The sequence below is a fragment of the Poecilia mexicana genome, unplaced genomic scaffold (assembly GCF_051168715.1).
Source record: "Poecilia mexicana isolate PSO_F unplaced genomic scaffold, ASM5116871v1 scaffold_23, whole genome shotgun sequence".
Lineage (NCBI taxonomy): Eukaryota > Metazoa > Chordata > Actinopteri > Cyprinodontiformes > Poeciliidae > Poecilia > Poecilia mexicana.
The window spans coordinates 9,134,033-9,156,409 of record NW_028263392.1 but is presented as its reverse complement, the minus strand read 5'-3'; the positions used below and the strand labels follow the sequence as shown (position 1 = coordinate 9,156,409).

The 22,377-nt window shown below is 39.2% G+C and overlaps 1 protein-coding gene across 6 annotated transcripts in view; it reads left to right on the top strand.

The window, feature by feature from the left end:
* LOC106922496 (ELKS/Rab6-interacting/CAST family member 1-like) overlaps nt 1–22,377 on the top strand; it is a 121,313-nt gene that overhangs the window by 80,860 nt on the left and 18,076 nt on the right. For 4 of the 6 annotated variants that reach the window (XM_088003424.1, XM_088003423.1, XM_088003421.1 and 1 more), the window contains 3 exons: nt 6,990–7,137; nt 13,899–14,006; nt 20,971–21,156. In XM_088003424.1, the coding sequence (XP_087859550.1) occupies nt 6,990–7,137; nt 13,899–14,006; nt 20,971–21,156 (442 nt within the window). Of the gene's footprint in view, nt 1–6,989; nt 7,138–13,898; nt 14,007–14,201; nt 14,280–20,970; nt 21,157–22,377 lie in introns of those variants that run through there. The other 2 variants (XR_015762196.1, XR_015762195.1) reach the window with 1 other exon arrangement.

The window sequence follows — 22,377 nt, the reverse complement described above, 5'->3', positions numbered from 1 at the left end:
CTCCGTTTTAATGTAGTGCAGGGACACTTAATGACAGCGCTGAGCTACAGTTAACACTTAACAATAAACCAAACCTTTATTGGCTCTCTCCACTTTGATGCAGCTCACATGGCAGGCTGGCTATAACACATGTTCCATAAAGACCTGCTGTGTTTTTTCTTGTCGGGTTATAAAATGCGGCGCACGGTAGTTGTGTTTGGGAGTTTCCGTGGGATTCTGCGAGAGAGAATCTCGACGCAAAAGCAGCACAAAGCCTCAACTAATAGGGACTATTGACTTCATGTCAGATATGTATTTTGCTGTATAAATTAAATCCATGATGTGTAAGAGTTTGAGTGTGTGTGAGATGGAGAGAAAGAGGGAATTGTCTCAGTGCAGATAAGAACGGGGGGCAGCGGGGCTCACTGCTCACTGGTTGTGTGCCGCAGGTCAAAAGCTGTCAGCTGGGCGAGAAATACTTCTCTGCAGGATTTCACTCTGGAGACCAAGAAACTAGTAGCAATGAATGTGAGTGTATGCTGATATGTGCGAAGGAGAGAAAGATGTGGAAGGGGGGGAAAGGCAACAGAAATGGAGGCAAAGACAAAAGAATTAGAATTCAACTTTGCACGGAAAGTGAGGATATTATTTCTTTGTTGTTGTTAGAACGCGTCTCAGCAATAAATCTTATACATCTAAGAAGTCTGTTTATTCCCTCCTAATGATGCCACATTTGTGAGGAAAACACACTTGTGGGTTGAGCGGCAGAGTTGAGCTTATGGGTTGTGCCCATGAAAAAGCCACCAGCTCTTCTTTGCCAATGCCATGCAGCATATTGCTCTGGATATTGTTCTTTTCACTCTGGATTTTGGTGTTATTTATTGGATTAGATGATTAAAGATTTAAGAAACAAGACATGTGAGCAATTTAAAAATGTAATAATCAGGGCCACCGATTGTGTACACAGCCTCAACAACCTGTCTACCTCTCCCTTGTGGGATGATATCCCATTCCTGAACCAGCATTTGTCACAAATCAGTCTCTGTAGTTGTGTTGACCACTTTGGTGTGAACACCATGGGGATACGGGATTGTCACTGGCTGGAGAATCTCAAGTCTCTACATTGAAATTGCCTTCAATTGTCTTGTTTTTCCAGTGAGAGAGATGTGGCCTCATCCCATCACACGGGGCACAGCCTGCATACCCAGCTCTGCTCTTAACCTGCAAATTCATTTTTCTTAATGTGGCTCAACTTACAGGGAAATAAACAGACATAACTACAAAAGAGTTGCTAAAAGCATTGTTACAACAACGAAATAACTCACCAAACACCAATTTCCTTTTCCTTCCTCACCAGCACCATTATCGGATGAAACTACCGTTTTATCAATGCTAGCTTTGCCTTTCACTACCGCAGTCTCTGTTTTGGAGACTGGATCAGAGACAACCTCATTTTTCAGACTTCTGTTCTGGTTTCATCTTCAAACTCAAGACACGGATGTTCAAAAATTTGAACCTTGAAGAAACGGTTTAAAAAGGACTCAAGCTCAGTCCAGTTCAACTTCAATTTGACTTGAACTTAAAAATACCTAGTTGTGAAGTTCTCTTTTAGGAGACGTTTTAGAACACTAAATTAAGGCTTTTAGGAGCCTAATTTAGTTTTTTGTGTAAACCAGAGCAGACCGTAACGGAGAAAACAATGGATAGTTGTTTCGGTCAGTCAGAAACAGAGAGCAGAGAAAGGGGATTATTTCTCCAAAAGCTCTGTGTTTGTCTTAGACAAAGGCTGGCCAATATCACTCTGGACTCAAATCTACTATACACACACTCGCAGATATACACATGTGCACAGGCAGTTAAAATACAACATGAGAACACACACCCCGGTGAGCGTTAGCATAGCTTAAACACAGCAGATTGCAGTGAATGTCAACTTCGTGAAAGCGATAAGACGGCATACATGAGACGCAGCTTTAGTGTGTGTGAGCAGAAATATGTGAGTGATCTAAGACCAGGCATTAGGGTTTCTGATAAAGTGGGGGGCCTTAAGTGGTTTGAGGAAGGAGAGCGCCTTCCCATCTGTGTGTCCGCGTGTGTGTGTCTGTGTTGGGGCTGGGGTCAGGTGCCTGGCGCATTTGTGTATATCTGCTTACTGTCTGCCTTGTCGCGGCAGCGATGACATCATGGCACACGACCGGCGAATAACGGAAAGAATCCGTCGCCCTGCCTATTTCACAGATAGAGGAGGAAGGAGAAGTGGAGCGATAGAGTGACAAAGACGGGGGTGCTAAGGGAGAGAAAGAAACGTGAGAAAGGTGAGCTTGAAGCTTATGTTGAGTGAGAAGTGGTACAAGAGTAAAATTATAAACAGAGACTTGCTAAGTCGTGACGAACCAATGAAACGCTCTTATAAAAACATGACAGCTCTACTTTACGCCACTTTTACCACCTGATGGGAACATTTTGCAGCCTGTTACCAGTTCTCTATAAACTTTTTATATAAACACTCATGAAATTCAGGTTTTCTTTGTGGACTGAAAGGGATTTTACACTTTTAGCAGCACCAAGAAAATAAGAAGCTAGACTTATTGTGCATGACTCTAAAAGCTAGTATTATTTTGCTGGACTTGAGCTTGAGCTGTTATCTGATAACGGTAAGGTATCAAAACCTGTGTGTGTGAAGTTTCTTCATCTCATTCAAACAGTGGCAGCTCAGGATACTCACTTTTTAGACTTTGTATGTTTTACGCAGTACTCTGAAAAATATTTGTAAAAATAAGAATTACTCCCATGGCATATTTACCGTAATATGTGTAATTTTATGACTAAAGCTAACACAGAATATTTTTCTCTGATTAAAAAAAAAATGTTTGCTCTGACAATTGCGACACTTCATGATTAGTGTCTCGGCTCCTCTCTGTGCAATAGTGCCGTGTTGTTTATACTTGTGATTTGTTTTGTTTTTCAAAGTAAGGTTGCTGAACTTGCTCGTTTGATTGTCTCTAGGCAGACATTACTCCATGCTAAGCATTCTGCCCAACTACTGGACAACCCTGAACATTTAACCATATGACTTTAGTTGCTTCACCATGAATTAAGGAGATTGATCCAGTTAAGAATGTGGCCGAGTGTGTTGAGCTGTTATAACCCTAAATGTGCTAATGGTTTCAGGCTAACACTACTAAAGCATATTGTTGTTGTGGTCTCAATTACAATGAAACGTTTTGGAGCATAAATTATGGTCAGTTGTAAACAAATTCAGTCATTTCTAAGGAGAATTGGAGGGTTGTAATACGCAAATGGTGGAAGCCAACAATTGCACATTACGATAAATATCCTCTGGAATTTGTTGTTGGCTCTTAAAAGAAGTTGGCAAATACTGAAGTAAGGGTATCTTGGTGCTAACCTTTCTGAAAAGCTTTTGTTTTTTCGTTAATTTTTAGTGGTCCTTCCTTTATTCTTCTCTGTTCCTTAAACTTGAAAGGAGAGTTTCACATCCAAGGATCTTTGTCCTCTGGGAATCTTTCGCCCTCGCTTTGCTCGCTCCATTGTCTTTTCCAGTTTCCGTGATAATGACACGTTGCAGACGGTGCCAGGAGCGTTCAGCGTTCTAAGTGCCGTCTGACACAAGAATCGTCTCACGATTTACCAAAAGATTGCTGCACTTGAAACAGTTTCTTTCTGATTACATAGCAACAGCAGTAGCCGCAGCCAGTGCTTGTCAAGAGCACGTGTTTTAGCTTTGCAAGCCGAGAAGGCCAAGTCGAGTGTCTTAAGTACGTGTTTGTGTATGAGTCTGACAGAGATGAAGGGAGAGACCCAGAATGAGACAAGTGCATCTGGACTGAATATAATATTATCACCAGCAATTTATAAGTGCCGAATTCTGGCAGGTAACTCTCAAATATGGTATAAAACCAGACGCTCTGTTAGCTTTAATGAGAATAATGTTCCATTAGTCTTTCTTTGTGCGAATCTTAGTTTCTCTATCAGTGGAACAAAATAGCAAAAGGAGACACTGTCTGGGGCTTTTATAGTTTCTGATTGTCCACAGAGAGGAATGGAAAATACTTTTGCTAATGAATAGATTAAATGCTGTTTCTCGTAAAAGGGCATACATTTTAATTATTTTTTAAAGATTTTTATACCCAACAGACTCTTTATTTCCTAGTATTCCTACGCAGACTGAACAAGAAAGAACTGCCCGTCCGTCTAACTACCCATCAGCCACTTGTACATCTATTTGTTCTATCCATCCATCCGTAAATCCACTAGTCCATCATCCATTTTCCTTCCCAGTGATGCTTCCCATCCATCCATCCATATTTAAGATGTTTGCTTTGTTCACCTCACCTGACACAAAAGATTGCTTCATCTCCAGAATTAAAGACTACTTGCTAAGAAGTGGAGAAGTTATTTCTGCCATCTGAATCAGCTGTATTGGAGCCAGGAGACACACAAACTGCAACATAATGGTTTCTGCGTATCTCTAATAGTATGTGTTTAGACTTAAAGGTTATCACAACATTTGCAAATCTATTGTTTATATTTCTAAATAGAAATAGTTTGCATAGGTAAGTACTTATCTAATTCAGCCTGACAGATTTTACTTACCAGCCCAGGGAGCCGATCTACCAATCCCAGATTTAATTTTTTGTTTTGCTCGCTTTCAGATGGATAATGGGACGTTTGCCCACTGACAGTTTGGTCAGTGAGGTTGACCGAGGATATTTTTTTCCCATAGTCCAAACACGCAATCTGTCTCCATTTAGATGTCATCATCTCGGCATTCCTCCTTGCACGGCTTTGTCAGTGTTTATGTAAGAGCGCGATTGTGTGTTATACAAAAGGAGCAAAATAGGCATTTTAGGAATCTTTTCTCCGTCATTGTGGATTTCTGGGATGTATGTTTGTGGATGCCATGATGAAACAGAAAATTATGAGCACTTCTGCAAAGTCTAAAGATTGTTCCTAAAGCAGCACCAAAAAAAGTCAACGCTCAGAAATCAGACTTATTCCAGCACAGCCTTAAACAATTGTTGTGGGTTTATTGCTTGCATCAGTTGGCGTCTCCGCTGGGAGACACCCACCAAATCTTTCCAAAACAATCTGGTGTTGGTCAAAGCTGCACAGCTATAATACTTTTCTCCTGCCTTAATACTTAAACGGTTTTGCCACATTAACTCTAAAATATTCAAGGCCATGACACATGCAAGTGTTTTATTTTAATTCATTGTAATCTGTCATGAAATGCATGCCTTTCCTTGCATGTTTGATTTATCTTAAATATTATTTTCTAAAAGTCCAATCTGTTGTTAGACCTGTTGATATAATGCTCAGCTTTCGTTGTATTTATGTGGACGTGTTGCTAGTGTGGCCTATCCTTCAGCTGTGAGGGATTGTAAAAATTCCTTCAGTGATTTAGATTCCCTCTGAAAACATACGATTCTGAGAATTAACTTTTTTGGATCTTAGCTCGGCCCAATTTGTGGCTGATGGGATGAATTTGATGCGGCTTGTTGCTTTCCGACCACAAAGAATGTTATTCATCTGTCAGCTTCCCAATCGAATCAGGAGGGAGAGCGAGATAGAGACAGGAAGGCTGGACATAGAGCAGAAGTGAAACGGAGCTCAGAAATGTGTGCATTCACGTTTCGAGGAACCGAAGATAGTTTCTTTTGTTTTTTTTGTTTTTTTTTTAAGTATACAACAGTTAAAATCTGTGAGATTCTTTTTTTTTTTTTAGATATATTTTTAAAAAAGCCTCTTTTTTATTTAAAAGTAAATCAGTTGGATTTGGGGTAATTTGAAATCACGTCACTAAAAGTCTAGATGTTAGCTCAGTCATAATAACATCTTAGTGTTTCTGTTTATATTCTGTTTTGTGGGGTGCAAGCTCATAAAAAACAGGAAAACAAGTAAAAGTCTTGGTTTCCACGCAACCTTGCCTCAAATCCTCTCTGTTCTCTTTACAAACCAAAAAAAAAAAAAAGAATGTAAGAGTGGAACAACTGACCCCAGAAGGAGGGTCAAGAGAGACCAGATAAGGATAAGGAAAATTCTGCCCAGAACCGACGCTGCTCCTCCATCCAACTATTGTCTGGTTCAAAGAGATGGAACCGAGACTCTGTAACAGTAAATCTAACAAGAGCTTAAGGCCTGGATTCATTACAGCTCCATTATAGCTCACTGATGCTTTCTGATCATGTACAGTCCGTCTCCGTTTCTGCTGTTCCCGAGAAGAATTTAACGTTTGTTGCACATAAAAAATATTGTAATTTTTGCAGAGTGGCCTTATGTTCTGCTGTAATAAATACAGTAGTAATATATATTTTTATAATGCATTGGAGACAGTAAACAATGGTGCCTCTGCACAATTTTTAAATGTTACACCATATTTTCTTTTTCACAGTAACTTTTAAAAGAGTTTGACTTGACATGACGGATAAAATGGATCATTTTCTTCACTAACTATAGTCATGCTGTAAGATAAGAAACACCATCGTATCACAGGATTTAGATAAGGTCTGATCTAATTACTTTCATTTGAAACATAAAAAAAAAAATTGTTCTAAACATATCATCGAAACATATTAATTAACTGCGGTTATTGCAGCGTCATCTATAACACATAAACAAAGATGTGGAGCAAACACCTGCTAAATTCGGTTACAAATTGTAATGCAAGACTGTGGTCCATAAAGTCAGAGAAAATCTGAGCTTGATGGAAAATGGCCACTTTTTTTAGGCATCAATGTAAAATGATTTTAAATGTTAGAAATGATATAAAAACACAGCAGCTCCCCTGCAACTCTTCATGGACAAGCGAGTAGATGGACTGATAACTACAATAAATTTGCAAACTTTTCCTGAGGTGTTCGTAAAGATCCGTATTTCTTTTATATAAGGTTTAATTAAAGCAATGTGTCAGTTAACCCAGTCTGCTCTGAACGATGCATGTCCAAACAGCAGAAAACGAACACATCCGACCTGTACTGTTTCCTGCGCAGGCAAGAAGCACTGCTGGCCGCCATAAGCGAGAAGGACGCCAACATCGCTCTGCTGGAGCTCTCCTCGTCCAAGAAGAAGAAAACCCAGGAAGAGGTGTCAGCCCTGAAGAGAGAGAAGGACAGCCTGGTTCATCAGCTCAAGCAACAGGTAGGACAAAACGCCCAAAGCCTGGCATCAGCTGGCTTATGAGCAGAGATTTCTGACCAGGTTTAAAGGCAACCAAAGGAGGAGTGCGGATGAAAAACGACAAAAGAGGTGGTGAATTGATAGAGACACTCAAAATAAAGACAAAAATCAACCTGGGGAACGTGAGAGCCATATTTAGAGAGGTGTAAATAAAAGCCGGGGCAGCTCAGGTGAGTTGGAAGTGATGGAGAGAGAAAAGAAAACACAGAAGGCAGCCAGTAAGTGAGTCCAGATGTGACCGCGACCCGTTTTAGGGTCTCACACACACACACGCACACCGATTCTGTATTTATCTTAACTTTAATTTCACTTATTTTATTTGAATCAATGAAGACATTTTGTCCAGATGTACACTAACAAAAGGCCCTGTCTAAACACTGCATCACCACTGAAAGACAGTTGGGTGGTAACACCTTGTTCACACAAACCCGGGCCAAAAGCGAGGATATAAACATGACCAAAAACCCTTGTGGTTCCACACTGGGGTGTATTTACACACATGCAACCAGAGAGACACAGAGTTTGGCTTTTCCTGGGTAAAACTACTATTATACCCAACCCCGTACAGGATGAGTCTGAAGTTTCTTTTGGATTTAGATTGTTTGAGCATTGAAAATTGTATCCAACTGAATACATTTTAAATGGGTGAAAGAAAACAGAGTTGAGTCAGTTTGAATTGGTGGTAAAAATATGAGCTGGGTGCTTTAGAGAGTATCTCTGTCCAATGAAATTGTTTAACAAGCATCCCTTCTTCTTCAACTTCCTCCCTCAACCCCCGCCTCGTCTCTTTGGGTTTCATATGAAGACATTTATGACACTTCTGAGTCTCCCAGGTGGTTACTGACAACACAGAGTCTCTGCTATGCTCTTCTCGGAGTGTGCGTTTGTTTGCGTGTACAGTGGTGTAAGAAGTTTATCCAGTATTTCAAGGTTTTCCTATCTGAAGATCTCTGTTGTGCTGTCATTTTCAGTCCCTTAACATCTGAAAAAAAGCCCACAGTTCTAACAGATGAATTTTTTTTTTCCATTTTGCTGTATTACAACCACAAACTTCAATGGATTTTGTTGGGATTTTTTAGACACTTTCACCTATTTGTGACCTGGAAAACATTTTACAGAATAAAACCTGGAAAATGTGGTCTGTGTCAGAGATTCACAGCTCAAGTGGGACGATTTGTTGACGAGACATAAACACGTTCATGCATTTCACAAGTCTGTTTCAGTAAAAGAATGACTAAAGTATAATTGTTGGAAGAAAGTCATAATATATCCTCTTTCAGTTTGCTTCAAATACGTAGAAGATGTGAGAAACTTATCTAATCAGATGAAATAGAGGAAATAAGCTTATACTAAACTACATCTACCTGTTAGAATGACCTAGTCAAAGTTCAGATCTTAATTCAACTGGAAATCTGTGGCAGGACTTCAAAACTGCTGTTCACAGGGGCTCAATCTGACGGCACTTTAGCTAATTTACAAAGGATAATCCAAATCTGGATGCGCAAAGCTGAAAATGTAAAATTTGTAAATTACAGTTAAGTTATCCTTTAAGATAAAATCCCAGTTAAAAACATTGATGCTTAGTTGAAATGTAAAAAAAAAAAAAACTGAGCAAGAATTTCTAAGAACTATTAATAACTTTGCGAGGTAATGTACACCTGCACCAAATGTCGAGACACCAAATAGCTTGTTGTTATACAAGCCAAAACTTAAAGCGCATCGTAAGTATAAATTCTCATGAATCTGTATGAGAATTTGGTGTAGCATAACTGCGAGACAGATTTAGTCTTAGCAGATTTATGAGTCTGTGAATACGTGCAACAGACAACACGCTGTGGTAAGACGTTCAGCACACACATAAAACCCCACCTGTGCGTGCGATTAAAATGTGAGCGGCCCTGAAAGCGTTGCCTTTATGTCGACCTTTGACCTCTCGCTCCAGACAGCTGTAGATCAAGATGACCTCAGCTCTCTTCACTCTCTTCTCCCCTGCCACAGCCTGCTTCCTCTCCAGTCCCAGTTTTATTTCTTTCTGTGTTACGAAGGACGGAGACGGTTGCAGTGAAGGCAAAAACGGGCGATTTAAAACAAAACGACGAGTTGTGGAGGAATACGCGTTCTGCTTTCTTTTGCTGACGTTACTTTATAATTTCTATGTTTTTTTTAAGTTATTTTAATGAAGCAAATAAACTAACAGAAGTCTAAAAAAATAAAAAATAAAAACTGAGTTAATATTGATCTCCAAAGATGTTGTAGTTATATTAAAAGATCTGAAAGACTGGGGTCGTTTTATTTAAATGTTAAACTCTGATCTGAGGTTCATCACTCCATTTTTCCACTGTACTTTTATTCTTTACTTGCATCAGAAACTCTCATGTTGGGGTGAAAAAAATGTGGACTATTCTAATTAATTAGTCTACAGAGACTTTGCCTGGATAAAATTATTCCCCACAGCACCATACTCAACTCATTCTCTGTACCATTTTTAATTTTCCACTTATTAACAGATGCTTTTTTTTAATGTAAAAATGGGGAGAATAATTAAATTTGATATCATTTAAAAGTCGGCTTTGCCCAGCCATGACTCAGCAACTTTTCATTGTTGATAACTGCTTTGATATGTATAAAGGTTTTTTTTCCTTTGTCGATGAAAGGCTAGAAGATAAAATAATCTAATCTAATATTCCCCAAAGCTTTATCGTGAAGAAATAATTTTCCTCTGAGCCTGAGTCATCAGTTTGCTCCTCTTTTCACTCGTCTTTCTACCCATTGTTGGTCGCTTAAAGCAGAAATGGAGGCTGGGGGGAGTGGAGGTGAAGGGAGGTCTGAGAGAGGAGGAGTGAAATAATGGTGTGATGATTAGATTAAGTGAGAGGGAGAATTGGCGCAGAAACAAGTGAGCTGAGGTCAGCATTCCTGACAATTAGAGAAATGGGAGAAGATGTAAAGAAGGCCAGATAAAAAATGAGGACTTTTTTTTTTTTTCAGTTTTTGCTTCCTTTTTCATTAACCCCATGTCTTCCTTCTTTCCTTTTTTCTAGTTCTCACTAGGATGCTTTAACATTGTGTGTAATTTGGGAGGTTTCTGCACCTTCGTCATGAGTTTCAGCGTTTTATTGCTTTAAAATGAACGGTACGGCATCATCTCGAACTGACAACCATAAGTTTTTGTGCACTCACAGTTGTGTGGGATTGCTATATCCATTTAGGATTTATGAATGGTCAGAAGGACCTCCAAGGCAGCTGCCTTCATTGGGGCTTATGATGAAAATGCAGTAAATCGGTTGAGGTTGCTGTGCTTGTGTGTACACACACACACACACACACGCACACACACACACACACACACACACACACACACCCCGATATGTTCAACACAATTGGGTCCTTCAAAGATCCGCCAAGACCTGGTGGAATAAATTGGTTCTGATTGATTTCTTCTGTGGTACAGAGTAAAGGGAGTCTCAAGTACAACATTTTTCATAAAAGTGGTGGAAGTTGCATCCAGGTTATTAGCTATTTTTTCAGGCACGCCTGTAATCCGAGATTTAACTGTAAGGTCACCTCGGTGAACCAGAATAACCCCCATCAGAAGTGGTCTAGCATCAGGTTTGCTATAAAACGCTTAATCCATTCTGTAAATGTTTTGAGCTGTGATGAGATAATAAAATATCTTCTCAAATGTCCAGTGGCACCTGACCAAGAATGTGGGGAACTCGGTGTTCTCAATACACGAAGTCTGGATAGTTCAGTCGGTACAGTGTGTGACTTAGTATTTTGGCCTGTGATCTCATATTAAATAAGCTACATCAAGGTATGTTTGACAACATAGCTCTAACTCAGGGTTGTCAGTATAGCTTTCCCTGTAACCTTATATCATAACATCTGTAATCGTTCTTCTGTTCCCATGCAAAAAGCACATACTATCTCTCTTGTGAATTATTCTGATTCGACTTCAGCTGAGAGTATTTTAGGTTAATTCAAAGGGAAACCACAGCTTGATTGACCAACGGATTTTATGTCTCAATAAAAATAAGAAGAGAAAATGATTACCAATTGTTTAATTGGTTTACTTGATTTTATTCAGCGTATCTAACTGTCAAACGATGCTAAGTGAATTAGTTTGGGGAATAGTGTTGGATATGGATTTCTCTAGAAAATAATGTTTCTGTTATCTCTTGAAAATCGATTGCATGGCAAAAGTGTTGGAAATATAATCGTCAACCGCCAACAACTCGAAATAGTAGGAACTTTTGACTTTGTGGAGTTTAAACAGGACGTTGAAGAGAATTCAAATAGTCAAAAAGTATTGCCCTTTTTTTTTTTGTTCTTTCCAAATATCAGATGAATTTAACCTGGAAAAAATACACATCTTAGAAATTATGACTTCATTTATTGAGGGACATGAGCTTTTCAATCATGCATTTCGTGACATTTGTTCCCTTCACCTAATAACTATGGAGGAATTTTCCCCCAATGTTCTGGTGTGCTTTGGATCATTTTCTTGCTGAATAATCCAAGCGTTCTTAAGCTTAAGGTCACAAACTAAAACTAATATTTTCCTTGAGGATATTCACGTTGATTAATTCTGCAAAATTTACGGTTCTTGTCAATTAAGCCAAGTTGTGAAGGTCAGAAAACCAAAAGAAAACTCACTATCACACCTACCAGGTTTGACTTGTTGGTGAAATGTTACTTTCTGAACGCTCTGCTGTAAAACTTTCAAAAAGTTAAACTTTTGCATCATCTGTCTAAAAATGATCAAGATATGTTTTTTTTTTATGTCCTTTTTGGTCAACTTTAGCGTTAGAACTAGTTCGTGGATGCTGGTTATTCTCAGCGTCTCTTTCTTAATGTTGCATCATGAACACTGACCTTAGCAGAGGCGAGTGCAGCCTGCAGTGCGTTAGATTTTCTGGGTACTTTTGTGACCTCCTGGGTGAGTTGTTGACGGGCTCTTGGAAGGCATTTTGGTCGGCCTGTCACTCCTTGGAAAGTTCAACATTTGACGCCAACAAACCACCATAATGACGCAGGACGGTCCAAAACCCTGCTTTGCTTTTGATCTGTTCTTGGATTTCTTGAGGTCAGGACATGCTTGGCCTGCTTCATGCTGCCTGACGGGCTCTATTTAAGAGATTACTTAATTTTGCAGGTCCGACGCTAATCAAGCCTTTGGTAGGTGAAATTGAACCAAAGAAAATGTGGTTAATCACAGTTAATTTGTGAGTTCATAATGGAGATAAGTATATTTTGACTTTGGGGCAGTGTGGTTTAGATAGCTTTTCCCGACACAGTAAATGAAACTATCGCTTTGTGTATTTACTCTGCTTATCGTTGTCTTTTTTTTTTATTTTTTTTTTTTAAGTAAAATATTTGAAATCTCTGAGGAGACAGACATTTTTTTGCACTCTTCATAGCTCTAAAAATGTCAGTCTTTCATTTGGTTCTTCAAACAGACTCAGAGAAATGCAACATTTTTTGTTCTTTCTTCATGTCAGACATACAGTACACACACAGACACACACAACCTGAGTCTGGTCCCTACAAGCCCCGGCTCCTTGAAGCGCTCACTGAGAGACTAAGGGGATTTAGATTGTACACCACCAACAGATTTGGATCCAGGCCCTCCCTCACTTTTTATCTCTAAATCCCCCCCCAACTCTTTACAGGCCTACTGCAAAACCCGAAGTAGAACTGAAACGTGTGAAACACATAAAGCCGCGAGACGGTAAGAGGAGCCGGAAAAGTAGATCGGAGCGGGAACGTAGTCAGCAGAGTGAGGAGATGATGACAAAGTGATAATTGGAGAAAAGAAAGAAAATGATAAATGGGAAAATAAAATTATGCGCTGATGCTAAGTGTGATTTGTGTGAGGTGATTTGCAGACCTGTGTTCGGTCTAATATGAGTAGATATGAATCCCCCCCTCTCCCCCAAGTGATAAACTCACAAGTCCTGTTATTTCTTCTTCATCTGTAAATAAACTGCATGTCTGTATGTGGCAAGCTGCAGACTATTGCTGTGATTGTTGCTGATGTGTTTGTGAATCAGTTTACATTGATTTTAAATTTTATACACTTATTCAAGTTACAGCAACAAACCTTGTTGTGTTTTGCTGTAATTCCATGTGGTCAACACAAACCAGGGCATATTTGTGAAATAAATCATAAGAAACACTTTTACAAATTAAACTCAACAAATTTACTTTGATAACCCTCTTACGAAGTCCACCGTTTTGTTAGTGAACCCCAGCTGTGACTAATTTAATCTCTATATTAATACTTCTAAGCTCTCCAGGCCTCAGAAGTTTCTTGCAGAATATTTCTTGGTAATCGTTAAAAGCAAGAAACACAGATCTGGGATTAAGTTTTGAAGAAAGCAGAGTTGGGTTATAAAACAATATCCAAAGTTTTAATCATCTCACTGAGTATTACTTAATCCGTCATCTGAAAATAGAAAGCGAATATCACAACTACAAACCTATTAAGACATGGTTACCCACCAAAACTTAAAATCTGGGCAAGCAGAACAATAACCATAACACAGTCATTTTTAAATTCATCCGGTGTACAAAACTAATGGAGACATACCGGCAAAACATTTGTGACTTTAGATGCAGCTAAAGATGGGTGGTGTATTGATCTCATTGAATTCAAACACACTATTTATCGTGGTTTCTCTTTGTTCTTTGAAAGCACATTTTTAACTTTCTTTCTACAGACGCAGAACAGGATGAAGCTGATGGCCGACAACTACGAGGACGACCATCTGAAAGTGGCGTCTCCGAACTCTGACCTGCCCAACAATCACAAGCCCTCCCCAGATCAGGTACCCAAAACAACAAGCTTGTTTCATCTACGTACCTGTTTTGTTTTCTGCAATGTGTTGTTTAATATTATTACTGGATTTATAATATTTTGACTAAATAATAACCCTGCTTACGCTGTACTCACAGTATCTTTCTCAAACTAACTTCCTGCTTTTTCTGAACTCACGCTACGGCTGGACTGAACTAACCAATAGGACGATGAGGAGGGTATTTGGGCCTAGCCAATCACTTGCCTTCTTTCTCACCCTCAGTCTGCCATATTGTACAGAAGGGTGAGCGTCTTTCCCTGGATGAGGTCACTTTTTGGTGTCCTCGTGTTTTTTACGTTCCTCTCTCATCCATGATCACACTCCGTCTTCTGTCTTCTCACCTTCAGTGTTGCTCTTTTTTATATACATTTTGTCGTGTTTTTCTGAATTATCGGTTTTTTTTATTATTATTTTCTTCGTCATTCTTCAATCAGGAGAACATTTTAATCTTGATTAATTTCTTCCTTGTTTTCGTGGTTTCTTTTGTTTTTTTGAAACTCTTTTCCTCATGTTCATGTTTTAAATTCACTTGGTCTTTGTGTTGTGCCATTCCTGCACATCCTCATTCACACAAAGAGCTTATTTTTGTTTTTTTCCTGACATTATTCTCTTCACATTGAATTAAGACCAAACATTGTAACATGAAACATAAATTAATAATGCAGTGTGCTTTAGTACTCTTTGGAGGACCCTGGTAACAGCAGCAGTATCTTATACATAATGCATCTCTGCATGCACCTTTGTGGATTGATCATTTCAAACTTTTAAGTGGGATGTGCCATGTTGGCCTCGTAATACAATCTCATTATAAACACACTTGACAGGAAGCTTTTCTCTTAGTGTAAGTTATTGTAACATTAGGCACCATAACTCCTACACACATGCAAACCTCTACCTGTAATTAAACGGTTCTCAGAAAGCAAGCTAAAACTAATAGTCAATTCACAAGGGGGGAAAACAAAAAGAAAGACGCCATCATTCCCAAGCTTCTCACACATAGAAGAAGTTGGGCTAGCATAGTGGGAGAACCGCAAACACCTCCAAATTGTGCATAAAAACAAAAGTTTTAGTTTTTTTTTTTTTAAATATGTATAATTCTGTCTGACTGCACTCACTGAGGTAGATGTCCTGGTTTCCATGTGTCAGATTAAAATTACTATGTAGGATTACATGCTTGACAGTACACTGTGATCTCTACAGAGAACCCTTCTCCTGCATTCCTTCATGCCGCTGAAAAAACAGATGGTGTTTTGACCCGGAGGCAAAGGGGGGCCTTGCAGAGCATCTTCTGAGAACCTGTTACTGGACTGATTATCAGTGTGCAATGCATTATTGTCTGTTAATAAGAGTTTTCTAATCAAATCTAGAAATATATGTACTACTACAAACATTTTAGGCATCATAGCTTTAGCTCTGGTGTTAGCAAAATAATACCACATGATTTATTGCCACTGCACAAGGATGCTGAAAGCTAGCAGATCTAAGTTGAGCCCTTCTTATTAATTAGATGTAGCAACTTCCTGCTGAGAGAGGCAGGTCAGCTAGCATGCCCAACCTCTATCTGCCATCTTTTTTTCCTTTCTACCACCACCAGGAGCTACATTCACCTTCCTTCTGGTGTGTGAGGTGGTTAATTTGCCATAGCACATTTCATCCAAACAGTGAGCGCTTGTGTGTGAATGTCCATAAGGGGGATTCTGAGCTGCAGCAGAGGAGCACAGGAGAGCAGTTTTAACACATGCCCAGCGTTGTTGAGAACACTTTATGGCCATAAGTTGTGCTAGATACCCCACATTAAATTTAAATTGTGCTATGAAGTTAGTTAGTCTCTTTATTTTGTGAGCATAAACAATTTAAAACTAAGAATTGAGGGGGGCGGGAAATGCATATTCTGATTCCGAACCTTTTTTTTTTTTAATCTATTACTTTTGAAGTTGGTTCAGAAAAAACTCAATTAATAACTTATTGCCTTGTGTTTCCATTGGAAATACCAACAGTTCATTTCTCCCAGCAGCTCTTCCAAATGGGAATGAGAAAATATGCAGTTCAAGTCCAGGAAGTGTGTGTTGATCTTCATAAGACAAGAAATAAATTGCAACAAAGACAGAATCCGGTTGTATCTTGTCACCATAGGAGGATGAGATGGGAGGAATAAAACTCTCTAAAGCTTGTTAGAGATATAAAAGTGGCATCTATGGGTCACCAAGTCTCCATAACAACCAAGTCTGTCTATTTTTCATTGAAGCAAAGGATCAATATGTGGAAAAGCATCTCATGCTAAGTATGGAGGTGAATAGGTTATGCCGTGGTCTATTTCTCTTCCAAAAGCCCTTGTTGGAGTACATGGCATCATTAGCACTCAATTTGAAAATGTTTTAGAAACTGCTGATCTCTCCAAAAATAAAAAATAAAATAGCTCTTTTAACACAATAATGATGTGAAACATGAAGGAAAATCCAAACAAAATGAATCAAAATCAGCCTTCTGTGGACTGAGAACATGAGACAAGGCAAGTTAATTTTGGTAGCACCATTCAAACACAAGGCAGTCCAGACTGCTTTATTGGCAGTCAATGAAAAAGCCATTAATGATGCAAAAGGTTAAAAACTTATGTTAAGATAAAAATATTTGAGGCAATTTTAAATCTGTAGCTTGATTTTAAATCCACATCTAATCTTCAAATCTCTCATTTCCCTTTCAATTCAAAAGTCAGATCCCTCCATTTAAAAGTTGATGTATTTTAAAATCAATTCTTTGACAAATATGGAGCCAGTGCATGAAAATGCGATGAGATCCATTTCCCCGGTGTTGGTCAGGACTCTCCCAGCAGCGTTTCAGATGACCTCTTGGGTCAATTTATTCTTAAACTGCCATTTATTTAAAGTTTTCTTCACATCTTTACCAGGGATGCCTGTAACAGCAGAGGTTGCTCTGCGTGTCTTTTTGAGCACAAGTCCTTCACGGTTCCATGAGGGATGAATAATTCTAATTTCATCATATCATTTGGCCGTCGTGTTTTTCTTTCTTTGAGTCCAGTCAGCAGAGTTAGCCATACGCCTCTCTTTAGAGCTCTTTCTTACTACAGTGAGAATCCTGTAGGGACACATGAGAGGCTAATAAAGCGGCTCAAGCTCACACTCTGACTCACGGCGCAGCATAAAACTATACCTCCCTGGGGATTGTTTCACAAGACACTGAAAACCGCTGCAGACCCATTAACCACACACACTGATTAATTGGCCAGCATGTCTGTGAAAAGCTGCTAAAACTTATAGGTTCTTATTGCCATATTATGAGTAAAAACATCTAAATTCACTGCGTTTCTGAAATTTAGAGCTAGCATTTTAGTTTTCACATTTCTTTTCAAATCTTGTTTTCTTTTTAGATCGATTCTGGGTGGAAAAAATAAGAGAGCACTGTTAATTTCTCTAAAAACGTCTTCCTCAGATCGCTTCATTCATTCCGTTCTTTGTGCCTGTTTCTAGTTTGTCTTGTGTTTGATCCTCGGAGATTTGCTTCATGTCTGGAAAGTGTTGACAGGGAATTTCTTTTTTTCTGCTGTTTGACAGAATAATATAAATTAGAAAGTGTGAGATAGCAGCTGCTGACCACATGCTAGGTTTATTTTGGGGCTGTAAAGCAAACCCCGTAGAACTGTCTTCGTATGGGCAGCGTAGAAGTTTTACAGCCCAGAATATGAAACCTTGCTGTCTTTTATTCCATCTTTTACACCTCACTTCTTCTCCTAACTCTTTTTTTTTTTCCACTAAAGGGAAATAGACAGCAGAGATTCTTTTAATGGCCTGTTTCCTACTGACAATCCTTCACTGCAAAATATTGCAACTAGAGCTTATCTCTGCGCTGATAACAGTCCAAAAATGTAATGCATTTGAGCGCGTGTGCAATGGAGGGGCAATTGCATGCACAAATAACATATCTGAAAATTTATATTTAGTGCAAACATGCTTAGTGTGTGTAAGAAACCAAGAAGCTGCTTCCTGTTACTTGTGGAGATAATCAGGAGCAGCTCAGGGTTACATCCAGGGTGCACATGTGTAGGCGCGTATTAATGTTTTTGTGGTAGCTGTCAATAAGATGAAATTAAAGGCGACAGATACTTTGATTCACCGTTAGCTTTTATTGCAGATTTAACGCAGAGACAAGACTGCTTAAAGGATATAGCGTGAAAATCACCCACATCCTCATCGATTCATGTTTTTGTTTTTGTCAGCATCATAAAACACATGAAGTTACTGAAGTAGTTGAAAATGTCCTACGTTTTTAGCTTTATCAGGAACTTTTCATTCTTATAAGGAATGCAGAGGCTCTGCAAAATTTCCTTACTTTATAAAGAAGGCAGGGGACAGAAATACAACAAAAAACCTTTACTGCAAATATGTCAAAAAGTGTCGGGTACAAGAACAGAATATTTTTTGATGATGGGTACATAATACCCCAGTATTTAGATGAAAAGATGGCATCCGTTGTGCAGCCGATCGATGTTGGGTCGTCTGCTAACTGGCTCGTCTGCCCGTTGTAGTTTACATGCGGTGCTGTGCAAATGTTTTATATCGCTTCATAACTTCTTCGAGTCAATAGTTTTGCCGCTGTGTTTACATCTGTGAAGCTATGTGACTTGGTTTTTACTCCAATGTGTCATCTTGAATTGTCACTTTATCTCAGTATCGTTTAGTTTCTTCCGAGCGCTAATATCACAGTGCTAGTCGACACAGTTTGTGTGGGTTGATCTCTGAGGTTTTTTCTTTAGTGTTTTTACTGATCTTCAGTGCAGTCCTTGTATCTGACCAGGGCAGCATTGGTGCAGTGGTTGCTTAAAGAATTAGAAAATTGGACAAGTGGAGGACAAAAGAAGAAATGTCGGATCCGAAACACTTTGATAAAGTCAAGTCCTATAGAGAGCGAGAGAACAAAGCCAAGCCTTGTAGTTAAGTATCGAGAGCCTAGTTTTCAGCTAACAGCTGTTTGAGAATCATTTTCTTTGAGTTAAGCTCCTATCTACATGTTGAACTTTGTGATTGGTATTTGTCATATTTCCAATAAAAGAATGGGATTTGATGGGACGTGAATTTCTTTGAATTGATTAAAAGACCATTTATTGCTCAAAAAGGCCAAATCTGTTTTATAAGAGGAAAAGAAATTCAAATAAAATTCACTAGAAGCAAATTATAAATAAATGAGTCAACTTTTACACAATACTGTCTATTACTGAATCTTTTAGAACAATGCTGGCCAATCTTATCCGTTCAGACAGGCTGTTTTATCTGCTAAGTATAGTCAACATAACAATGTAAAATGGACATTTGGTTCACCACACCGTCTTAATAAAGCGCTTCAGCAAATAAAGTCAGCAGAGACGAGATAACAACGTACAGATCCTCGGATCTGAACGCTGAGAAGAGCGACGGCTGAAGAGCAGACACGGAGTTCACACAGACAAAATGAAGTCACTGCGCTGAGTGAAAGGATCTTACTTTTTAATTCTCTTTGTGTGTTTGCTGAGTGACGACGAGCACAGAAGGCCGGCGCAGACGCACTGCAGCGTTAAATATAGCTCGCTAACGCACACTCACACTGCTTCCCCTCTTAAAATGCTTCCTCTGCACTTAAATCCTGGTATTCCACAAGGGGAAGAGTTTGGTCTGTTTGTTTTATCTGTGCGAGTGTGTGTGTCTGTCATGGACACGTCTCATGGGGGGTCTCGACTCAGAACCCTTAAACGCTTGCATCTCTGTCACTCTTCTCGTCCTCGTTCCCACGCTTAGCAGACACACATCAGGAACCTATTGTTGCTGTATTCTAGTTTTTATTTAGCCTGAAGTTTATAATATAAAAAATATATATTAACATATACATAGTGAACAACTGGAAAGTGGACATATTCTCTTTACTTTCAGTAACAAACAATGTTTTGGAGTAGCGTAGATTAACCTCTGTATTTTATTGTGATTTTTTTGTCTCAAAGTGAGGCATTCTTGTGAAGTGGAAGGGGAAAAGGTACATGTGTTGTGCATTTACAAAGAATGTGGTGAGCGTTTGCATCCAGCCCATCTGAGTTTTTGTAGAACCAGGTTTTTACTACAAATAGAGCTGGAGGTTTTCTGGATCATGTGTCAACCAGCTCTGGCCATTTAGAGACTTGTATCTTCTCCCATTCATTTTAGTTTTAGGAAATATCAAGTCAGCTTTTTTTTTAATCCTGCTTTGAGTTAAACCTTCACTCTACTAGGATTTTCTAATTAAGTTCCTTCTGAAACCATTTTTTTTAGCTTTATTTAGTCGTATTGCTGTGCATTTATATTGTTTTTTTGTTTTTTTTTTGCGGAACACTTCACAAACTTTTTCCCTGTTTCCCAGTTATGCTGCATTGTGTTGTTCCATCACTCAAAAATTTAATGAAACGCATCGAGTTTATGGTTCAAACGCGACAAGATGTGAAAAGGTTCGATGAGTGTGAATACAAAACAAAGCCATTTTATAATATCTGCCTGAGGATGTAGGAGTTTTGGCTGCATTTAAATTCGGTCTAAGATTTACATGAGTTCAACTGCTGTGGCCTTCCTGTTTGCCATTGTTTTTACACTCAATTAAGTCACAACTAATACACACCCAAGTGTGTAGTGTTTGCTTGACTTGACAGTCACAATACCCAAGTTATGTAAACTTCTTTCAGTGCTTTCTACTCTTTATGGTTGAACTTAATAATTTTTTTGTATTGTCCACACTAAAGTACTTTTCAAGTCTGCATTTCACCCACTTCACTTCCATCCATAATTGCATGCCCTTCCGTTTCCCTGACTTGTAAACTCTTAAACCAGCCGTCATGATTGTTTTGTTTTGTTTTTTTTTTTGTTTTGTTTTTTTGATGCATTTTTATCTTTATTAATTAAACATATTTTTCTGTCCCCTCCTGCAGATTCTCTCTCCTCTCCTGGACCTCAATCAGAATCGCAATAAACTGAAGCTGTACATAAGTCACCTGACCTCACTGTGTCAGGAGCGTGACCCAATCATATTGCAGGACTTTGCCCCGCCCCCATCTTATCACCGCTCTGACTCCGCCTCCTGGCACACGCAGCTGCACAGCATGCCAGAGGAGCAGGTGAGGGTTCTGTTTTGCATAATTGTGACGATAAGAGAAAATTTTGTTCTTCTTTAATTCGTGAGATTATTAAGCTAATTATTACCTGGAACATGGAAAAAAAATATTTCTTAAGGCCTTAGTGTGGCATTTTACTCTATGCGTTGATGTGTGCATCTTGGCATGAGTACGAGTGGAAGACGAGGCCCACACTGGTTGGCTTGGCAGGTTTTTGGCATTACCTTTGACATTTGTAAAGAGATTTACTCCAGCAGGTCACCTGTTGACAAGCACCTGGCTGCACAACAAATACCGGATAAGACATTTTATTTCATCGTACAGTGCAGGGAGTACACTCCGCCTCAGCTCCTTGGCAGGACGAGGGAGGTGGGTTTATACGCAGCTCGGAGCAGCGAGACTGGAAGAGTTTTTTATTTTGCTGTCAAGATCGGAGCAGCGAGAAGACAAGTTGGGGCTCAGGGAATGCCTTCATGTTGCTGCATTATCATAGTAACCACTTGTGTTTTCAGGCTTTCAATATAAACAGTGCATTATTCAATTAAACAAATTGGGTCTGTCGAAGGCTTCCTCTTCCTCCATATTGAAAACATATCAGCCAAAACATGGTTGCTACATGTGGTATGCATTGAAGGCGGTAACTGTAGACGCAGACACACTCGCGCAGCGCGGTGACAGAGTGTGCGGTTTGGTTACCAGTTTCCTACAGTCTCCATGAAAGCCTTATTGTACGTCTCAATGCTGAGAAACGTCTCTGTTTAGCATGAGCGCTTCACATATGGCATAGCATGGTTTCCTGTCGCTTTGAATAAACTCGGAAAATAGAGAATCAAGCTGTCATTTAATCCCAGGGCACATTCGCCGTTCTGCGGGACTTTCTCAGGCAGAAAAGTATAACGCTTATTTTTCATCATCAGCCCGAAATGCAGACTTTATGTTGTGGTCTTGAGGTCAGACATTAGCTTTTAAATGCAAAGCGTGCTCTGTTAAAACTGATTATGTGGGCAGCTGCTAAAGCTTATCTAATAAGGAATGCGGACTGCTCGTGGTTACAAACAAGTCAAACGTACAGCTGAGATGAAAAACTGTCCAAATTTTCTTATAAATTCACTGGGCTTCACTCGCTTCTTGATTTTTACAGGATCCTCACTAAGACGCCGTGCTGTATCACACAGTAATCCATAACCTGTGTAAATCCAGCTGTTTGGTTTGTTAAAGAATATT